Here is an 8,940-nt window from a genome sequence, read left to right on the forward strand (position 1 = left end):
CTCGATACCAGCGTCAGCTGCGAGTGTGAGCGCATGTTCAGTGAGCTTGGGGATCTACTAGAGCCTCGCCGACGAGGCATGCAACCGCAGCTTTTGGCGGCGATACAGTGCGTACGACGGTGGCGTAAAGCTGGTTTAGGCAACGATAATATTAGCTCAAAAGTCACTATAAGTGATGATAGTATAGAGACGTTGTATGAGCTGAGTAAGTGGGATAGCGATATCAATAGTGATAGCGAAACTCAACACCAAGAATAGTCGCTGTAGCTATAGCTAATATTATCTACTTAACTAGCTTTGAAAAAGACGCTATGACCATCAAGCTCATCAAGCTCATCAATCAAGCTGGCTTGATACACCAAGCCAAGCTGAGTCAAGCCAAGCCAAGCTGACAGTTTTGCTTTTGCCTATCAAGCTGAGGCAAGCCAAGCTGGAGCTTGGCTTGGCTTGATTGTTGACATCTCTGCTTGGGAGTCATTCATGTTTTCTGTAATGTGTCAACAGCCATTAGATTTTGGTCCATCCTCTGAATAATATATATGCATGTAGCAAGACCATCATCCCTCCATGCTATCACGTTTGAAAAATGCCATCATATCACTATCCACACGTTCATTGGGCAAGGCCTGTTGTCAAATCAGTATCTAGAAAGCCTACACGACTTGAGTATCTGCGCATGAATCTACTTGAGAACCACGCCGAGCGATGCGTTACGTGTGAACCACTATTGTACAATCGAAAGCCACCCTTCTGCCGCCGCGGCTGCCTCCTGGAAGACCTTGTTCTCCGCGACTTCATAGTAAAAGAGGATGGACGGGTATACAGTACTGAAAAGGAACGTGGACACTTAGTTCGGGTGGAAGTTCCCGATCAATATTATGCTATCATAGCGTTACTTGAGCAAGTGGATCACCGTCGCATTCGCAATCATTAATATTGCCTGCTATTCTGGGCTAAGATTAAGCAATTGGGATGGCTCGAACCCGTATTCTAGATAGCAAGGCTAGTTTATCACCTATCAAGCAGTGCTAAAATGGCCCCTAGAGGACCCAACACATGAGAGGCCAATTACTGTTACTTTTCCGAGTTTTAGTGAACCTTTGATGATGATTGCAGTACGTGAATCTGATCAGCGAGCCAATCAAAAGAGGAAATTTTCAGCCATGTCCTCCTTCCCCGCCAACCGCGACTTGAAGCTCGACATGGGGTAGTGTTATGAATCACACAGATATCGCTATTGGCAGCGGCACTCCTTTTGTCGGCTTGTTTTTCCTGTTGTAGGTATCGATAAAACCACGGGGTCCGAGTTTGCCGCGCGAATTTCGTGCCACCTGGGCGCTTAAAAATGATGTTGGCAAGCCATCCTTGTCTGATATTGCCGCGCCGCCTCAACAAACGCTGATCCGCTGATCCGTGCATCTGCATCCTGCAAACCACTCGCGAACCGCCCGCACTAAGCCCCCGATTCCAGAAGCGAGTCCGCATTGTGTAGCGCGCAACGGGCGAGTGGCTGTGTTCAACTAAGATATGTCAGACTTAAATCGCTACAGAAATCTCGCTGTCGCTCCCAGACTGAAGGCACACTTGCCAAAGACTACTTGCACACATACAAGCACGATGATTTCGACACATTCTTCCAAGGCTAAGATATCTTGTAATTAGATCATTGAGATAAATCATATAAGATATACGCTGACATGTAGAGCAGCACAATTAGCTCCCATTTGCACCCCATCGCAAAACGTGTCTGAAGAACCACCTAAGGCACCAATTCTAGCTGCGAACGAACACACGCTAAAAGCCAACACATCTTCACAATCTTCACTCGCGATCACAACCACAAAACTCAAAACACGATCGAGTGGGCCATCTTCAGAGAGCGGATGTCGCAAGACACCACGGTTAAAACCTTCTTCTTTGCCAATCGAGGACGTAGAGCAGGAAACTCCACCAAGTGCTTCCCAACCCTCAGTTGCCCCTAGTTCTCCGCTTACCGCCATTGAGAGACCGGCCCACATTTTCACGATGCAATCCGAGCTACAAAAGTTAGGCCCACTATCATCTCATCCACACTAACGGGTTCGAAACAGTCGAGAAGTGCTGTTCAGACAAATCTTGAAGGACAGTATTGTTTCTGCGAAAACCGCTGAGAGTATCACTCTACGTGCCACAATCGCACAGGAAGTCAAGGCAAGCGTCCAAGGCCTCTTAGCAGCCGAGGAAAGGGACCCAAAGCGTACTCTCACGATTGTCAGGTCGCGGAGCAGAAGTTACTGGAGCAGTATTCACGAAGAGATTTATCGCAGCGGCTCTGAAGACAAGACAGTTACGGATCACATCAAGAATATCGCAGAACGCGAAGCCATCCATCAGCTGTACTCACTGAGGGACATTGAACGTATACTCTTCTATTAGTCCAACAATCAGCACGTCAAGTCTTACGGAGAAATCGCCTACGAGTTGTGTCTGCCGCTTGGCGTGCTCTCATCATGGATTCTATGCTATGTACAATAGATTGTTAAATTATACAAATATATGCATGTTTATCAGATTATAGCGCTTATTGGTCGGAGTGGGCTGTCTCGTATCAAACCCACGTGTTCGTGCAATGCGCTCCTTTAGCGAGGTGGATAACCCTGTCGAGGCTGCAGCTGAAAGGCGATTGCCGCCAGCTGCTGCCAACTACCGTTCTCTATTTCCGCTTAATCGGTTCCGTATCCACCAAAGCTCCGCACGTTTCCTGACACACTAATCAGGTGACCGTAAGCGGACAAAGAGTCTTGGAAGCCGTGCGGGACGCTGTCACGTACAGCCACCTGTTTTGTCAGGGATGTACGTAAGCTTTTCAAATATAGTGCCCCTTACATAGGTGCGAAGAGTTCAACAGGTGATTCGAGGCGAGCAATGTGATAGCCGTGCGGGACGCTGGCTAATCAGATACAAGCACACCGTATCTTTTACGGTATAAAAAGCCTAACGAGATGACTTAAACGCAACAAGGCAAACCGCGCGGGACGCGGTTGTGTACGGCTAATCACCTTTCGCCATAACATCGTATCCCCTGCGGGATAGAGAGCCTAGCGGGATGCCTCAGCAGGTAACAAGTAAGCCGTGCGGGCTTGGGTCGTGTATGGCCAATAATCCCATCAGGGACATGATTAGCTGTACGGGGTAAACAGCCGTACGGGACGCGGCTGTGTACGGCCGACTATTTGGTCAGGGATACAGTCGCCACGAAACGGCATCCCTTACGGAGTAAAGAGCCTAGCGGGCGAGTCAGTGAGGCAAACTTGAGGCCGTGCGGGACGCGGCTGTGTACGGCCGACTATTTGGTCAGGGATACAGTCGCCACGAAACGGCATCCCTTACGGAGTAAAGAGCCTAGCGGGCGAGTCAGTGGGCAAACTTGAGGCCGTGCGGGATTTCGGCCTACAAAGCCAGCCAATACATTCAGAATATGATGCCACAAACTCCCGCTTAACTCTGCTCCCCTTACGGGATTGTAAGCGCCCTCTTGCTGTCCTAGTAACACTAATTCAAACCTGTAGGGGACATACGGCTGTGTGTGATACAGAGAACGGGAATGTACCACAGCAACGCCGTATACCGCAATACGCTTATGGAAACTTGCTGTAGTAATATGTCTCCGTGGAAAGGAAAGGGCATAATCCACGGCGTCACACAGTACCATTCAGAGCAGGAAACATTGCAGCGGTGTGCCGTGTATTATAGGAAAGCATTGACATGACGATACAAGAGGTATTCTATTTCAAGTAGTAATTGTGTAGCGCATTGTGCTTACAGTGAAGTTAGGAGAAGTAGTCTCAGCTATAACGCAGCTGGATCAGAGAAGCGGCGCACTGCATGGCATCTATCATTTTCTCTCTTTGCCTCACTGCACTTGCTAACTGGGCAATGTGCTCATCCTTGCGCCGAATTTCCTCTGATAGTGTACTAACTATGCGGCCTAGATTGGCAGTACGATATGCCAACTGAGCAGCTTGGTCTTCAAGGGTTGCAACATCTAGTAGCATCCTCTTCTTCTCGCGGCGCATGGTTGCTCGGTGAATTTGGAGATTGATGTTGCTTTGAATGTGTCTTTCCTCTGCAGCAGCTGCTGCATTTCGTTCTTCTGTGATTCGAGTTGAGAGGGTTCGCAAACAAGTTGCAAGCGCATGACAGGTTTCGCACCTATGGCCCTTAGAGTAACGTTAGTACACATTTCACGCAGCCAACGACTCATATTACATGCCTGGCTAACCTTATCTATAGTATGCTGGACTAATATATGAGAGAATGTAAGTTGGGTGTTAAAGTGGTGTTAGGGTACAAATTACTTATGACGACTTGGTATTGGACTTTATATGCCATCTTAGCGCCGAGCACTCACTTGGTCACATTGCATCTATTAATAAACCATCTATGGACATCCAATGCTTAAACTCCTACCCCCGCTCCTTGATAGTATCTAAACCCAGATGGTTTGCTCGTCTGAGATTCGCTGGGTTGGAAAGCGCTGTTTTGGAAATCGATCTCATGCGAGCTTGATCTAATAGCTTTTCTTGCGCGCAGCTCAAAATTTGGGCTTCCACACACTATCATTATCAGTTACATGTGCTATGAGAGCCCCTGATACCTTACCAGCTACCAGCATATTACCAGCTTCAGCACCCCACTCTCTCTTAATGAACCAAGACATATCAAGTCTCGATGTCAGAGACATCATCCTAGGCCTTTGGGGTCGGTTGCTTGTTACTGGCTGTGTAGTAGAGTCTCCAGGTTGACTAGGGTAAAAGCAGAAGACGGTAAGAATTTGTCTCTGATCTATATCGTTCAGGGCATAGAGAAATTCTTCTACCATACAAATTTGATCTAGAAGATGCATTAGCTGAACGTCTTGAGTTGGATATGAACAAAGATACCGTGATTTTTAAGTACCCAGAGAATAGTTAATCGTCTAACACGTGCAGTCTGACGATCATGTGCAAATAATAGATAACGAGCTGTGTACAGATGAGCCGCGATGCCGATACCATTCGACATGAGCAAGATTTTATCATAATTGACGAAAGAGCTTGCCTCTACCCCGCCGTAGGGGCCATCGACGAGTGCAGATATATCTTTTCTACAACTTTGTAGTTTGCGGGTGAACCCTCGATAGCACTGGACGAGAAGCATAATTGTCGTTGCTTGACCCTTCTCATTTTCCGAGACCCAGGCTATCATAAAAGGATGGGATTCCCAGAACCCAAAACCGAGGGTGCAGAGCCGGGGTAAAGAAAGATATACGAACTGTCCAGGCACTACAATCCACGGCCGCTTTATGTTAATTTTGATTTGTATGATCTCATCTTCCATCCCGATATGCGTACTTCGTGATATTGTTGCTTGAGAGGTTGGACTAGACCTAATATTGCGATACACAAACTACAAAAACTAAGTGGCTTTTTGCACTACGTATATCGAGGCTGCAGTAGTAACGCATACAAGGATATAAGTGTTAAGGATCCTAACATGGAGCCAAAGTAAGACTATAGTAGCGATAGCAAAGACTGAATGCGTTTTAAGGAACAATTCGTAGATTCTCCGTCTGACATGGAGAATTAAAGTCGCCCCAATTGTGCATAAGACGGAGAGGAGCTACATGCAGTGTTAATCATGTTAACATATAATGCCCAGTGTACACAAGTAACATACCAAGAGGTTAATTAGATTGATAGCTGAGCGCGATTGCGAGAACTTAAGTAGCGCATGAACTAATCCCTCAATTACTGTGACGCGCCCAACCCATCGATGCAATAACTGATGTTCGGTATAGGATAGCCTAAAATCCTTGTCTAGTAAGATGTTAGACCTGCCTCTAAGGTAAAGGATTACCAAGTTTGTGATGCTAAGTTTCGCCAGACGTGATGATAGCTCATCCCGAGTTCGGACTAAAAGAGCAGATCCGACACAGTTGGCGACAATAAGCAGCACGATAATAGTGCCTGCCATGACCGTAACATCCGAGCTACCACTCAGCCTTCTCGTAATCACAGTATATACCACCCATTTTGTGAAGGTTGAAAAGATACGCTGGCGGGCTCGTGTAATGAGATATTGAGAAAGCCTCCAGCCTAGTAAAAGCCCTATCGCTGACGCATACGCTATCGCATATACTAGGATAACTTGCATGATTACCTTTGTAATTTTGTTTGGTTTGAAGCTGCTGTCTTAATGAACATAGCTATATGTCGTCCATAAATGTGGAGTGCAAGCAAGCGGATTCTGGTGTGTGCGCCCTAGAACGGCATTTACCGGCATATCGTGGCATGTCCCGTTCCCGGTTCCCTGCTCCAGATTCCCCACAACAGTGTGGTGGGTCTAAGCCACATAATAGCCGCCAGCAAACACCAACGCCGGTTGCGTTCATGAGTAGAATAGCCGCTGGGTGCGCTGCTAGTGTGTTTCACGCCGCCGCCTGCGCCTCTTACAAACGACATGAAGACGGTTTCCAGGAACTGTAACAAGATCATGTGACAGAACCTTTAGCACCTTATCTACGTGACCGTCGACGCAACAACCAGCATTCAGACAACTCTATCACTGCGCATAACTCACACCACATTCACCAAGTATCAAAATGCCACGTGCCCCACCTCAGAACCTTTCCCGATCCTTCAACACCCGCTGTACAGGGATATTCAAAAAAGCAGCGGAGCTCCATCAGATTGATGATAGGGTTCGGATATCGATTGTCGTGGAGAAGCCTGGAGTTACACCTCTTGTCTTTACTACAGACGAAAGAGGACAGAACTGGCCACCCTTCGTCGAGGACTACGTAGGTTCATTCTTATTCCAATAGCAGTTGTGCTCACCGTATCAGGTCAAGAGAAAGCATCCCTTAATCAAACGGCCCTCCCACTACCAAAGCGTTATCGATGGTATCTCGCGTGGCCATGTGCAGATTGTCTGCACACCTTCTCTTTCTCCACCTCCGCCCTACATACCTGAGAATGCCACTGAAGGTGGAGGAATGGATGCAGAAGGTTACATGGAAGCGGGTGGATTCTCAGACAGCCGTCAAGGTCTCCAGCAGCCGGGAGAGGGGTGGTATCTTCCCACAACCCCGCCTCGACCTATGCCAAGCCGAACATCTACGTCTAGTCCGTTGCCAAAGAACTTCATCCTTCCATCCAAGATGAACGCATATCCTGAATAGGATCTGTGTTTTGCTTAGCATATAGGATAATTGGTGTGGTAACGTCCCTCCCTGAGTGCTGGGACACCCGCCGTGCTAGGACAAATGAGGGGTACTTTGACTTTCAGCACTTCGCTTTCTGCGCGCACGCTAAAATTCTTGAGAATACTATGGTAGTCGTATACTAGAGCCATCTGTTAACCCATTTTAACACATCTAAATAAAAATTACATTGCTATTGCGGCTTTTCTTGCGTAAGTTACAGCAGACTATCTTTCCATGTACAATAGCATTGCTTTACTACAGCGCTATATAGAAGCTTGTAGCGCCTAAAAAACTCTAGAAGATTACGGCTATATCTAAAAGACCTTGTAATAACGCAGTAAGCTACTTTCAGCCTTGTAGCGCCTGCAATGCTCATGTTTATGCAAAATCGCGGTCGTGATTAGTACCTTGGTTCGCGCTAAGCGGCTCTGCACATCTTATATAATCACCCTTATGTAATATATCGCTAGCGGCTTTAGGGCTGTGGCGCAGCATTAGTAGGCGGTCTAGTTAGACATGAACCCGAACGCGGACGTCGCTCTTGAGAGAAATTGTTAATAACAAGACCCCTACTACTTAGACAGCGGTCGTTTGCTTTATAGTAGAGAATGTACACTAGTTATACTTTGTATTAAAGCGAATCTGTATGACCATGGTACTAGAGAATCCTAAGCAGAACCACATGACCAGATGCAAGCCCCAGACAAGCTCTATCCTCGCGTACTGTGGTTGAGTTTGATCGATACTCTGGAGGAAGCCATAAGTAACGTTGTTGGTTGCGTAATATCCACTGTTTCGGCACTAGAATGTACGATGACTGCTGCGTCGGCCTCAAGAGCGATGTACCAACAGAGGCTTGAGGCAAAGGAATATCGCCTTTGTTTGTGTGTAGTACCTGGCCATTTGGTGAGAAATTGATATAAGTGATGTACTCAGAAAAGCTTTTAAGCGTGCTGCGACACGTCCCTGTCGCCGCCTCCCACAGCCGTACTGTCTTGTCTGAAGATGCTGACGCGACTAGCTGCCCGTCTGGCGAGAAGGCTACCGCCCAGACATAGTCGGAATGGCCCTCGAGCGTGCTGCGACACGTCCCTGTCGCCGTCTCCCACAGCCGTACTGTCTTGTCTGAAGATGCTGACGCGACTAGCTGCCCGTCTGGCGAGAAGGCTACCGCCCAGACATAGTCGGAATGGCCCTCGAGCGTGCTGCGACACGTCCCTGTCGCCGTCTCCCACAGCCGTACTGTCTTGTCCCCAGATGCTGACGCGACCAGCTGACCGTCTGGCGAGAAGGCTACCGCGGTGACACTAGAGGAATGGCCCTCGAGCGTGCTGCGACACGTCCCTGTCGCCGCCTCCCATAGCCGTACTGTGTTGTCATCAGATGCTGACGCGACTAGCTGCCCGTCTAGCGAGAAGGCTACCGCGGTGACATAGTCGGAATGGCCCTCGAGCGTGCTGCGACACGTCCCTGTCGCCGCCTCCCATAGCCGTACTGTGTTGTCATCAGATGCTGACGCGACTAGCTGCCCGTCTGGCGAGAAGGCTACCGCGGTGACACTAGAGGAATGGCCCTCGAGCGTGCTGCGACACGTCCCTGTCGCCGCCTCCCATAGCCGTACTGTCTCGTCCCAAGATGCTGACGCGACCAGCTGACCGTCTGGCGAGAAGGCTACCGCGGTGACACTAGAGGAATGGCCCTCGAGCGTGCTGCGA

The 8,940-nt window shown here is 48.4% G+C and overlaps 5 protein-coding genes across 5 annotated transcripts in view; 2 read left to right on the forward strand and 3 right to left on the reverse strand.

Moving 5' to 3' along the window:
• Nucleotides 1-1,577: 1,577 nt before the first annotated feature.
• Nucleotides 1,578-2,415, forward strand: SETTUDRAFT_41537 (uncharacterized protein; the record flags this gene model as incomplete). Its single annotated transcript, XM_008026938.1, has 3 exons — nt 1,578-1,654; nt 1,709-2,045; nt 2,091-2,415. The coding sequence occupies exons 1-3, from the start codon at nt 1,618-1,620 to the stop codon at nt 2,413-2,415; spliced, it is 699 nt and encodes a 232-aa protein (XP_008025129.1). The 5' UTR covers nt 1,578-1,617.
• Nucleotides 2,416-3,824: 1,409 nt separating this feature from the next.
• Nucleotides 3,825-4,055, reverse strand: SETTUDRAFT_153846 (uncharacterized protein; the record flags this gene model as incomplete). Its single annotated transcript, XM_008027414.1, has 1 exon — nt 3,825-4,055. One exon carries the CDS (start codon nt 4,053-4,055, stop codon nt 3,825-3,827), a length of 231 nt encoding a protein of 76 aa, XP_008025605.1.
• A 382-nt stretch (nt 4,056-4,437) lies between these two features.
• SETTUDRAFT_31395 (uncharacterized protein) lies at nt 4,438-6,174 on the reverse strand (the record flags this gene model as incomplete). Its single annotated transcript, XM_008026864.1, has 5 exons — nt 4,438-4,595; nt 4,642-4,872; nt 4,923-5,427; nt 5,488-5,640; nt 5,698-6,174. The coding sequence occupies 5 exons, from the start codon at nt 6,172-6,174 to the stop codon at nt 4,438-4,440; spliced, it is 1,524 nt and encodes a 507-aa protein (XP_008025055.1).
• A 448-nt stretch (nt 6,175-6,622) lies between these two features.
• SETTUDRAFT_41538 (uncharacterized protein) lies at nt 6,623-7,402 on the forward strand (the record flags this gene model as incomplete). Its single annotated transcript, XM_008026939.1, has 2 exons — nt 6,623-6,820; nt 6,866-7,402. The coding sequence occupies 2 exons, from the start codon at nt 6,623-6,625 to the stop codon at nt 7,199-7,201; spliced, it is 534 nt and encodes a 177-aa protein (XP_008025130.1). The 3' UTR covers nt 7,202-7,402.
• Nucleotides 7,403-7,883: 481 nt separating this feature from the next.
• The window catches only part of SETTUDRAFT_89541 (uncharacterized protein), a gene marked incomplete at both ends in the record, with an annotated part of 4,057 nt that continues 3,000 nt past the window's right edge, over nt 7,884-8,940 (reverse strand). Inside the window, one exon of the mRNA XM_008027415.1 lies at nt 7,884-8,849. Within this exon, the coding sequence (XP_008025606.1) occupies nt 7,884-8,849 (966 nt within the window). The remainder of the gene's footprint in view (nt 8,850-8,940) is intronic.

The sequence above is a fragment of the Exserohilum turcica genome (genome assembly GCF_000359705.1).
Source record: "Exserohilum turcica Et28A unplaced genomic scaffold SETTUscaffold_2, whole genome shotgun sequence".
In the NCBI taxonomy this organism is placed as follows: domain Eukaryota; kingdom Fungi; phylum Ascomycota; class Dothideomycetes; order Pleosporales; family Pleosporaceae; genus Exserohilum; species Exserohilum turcicum.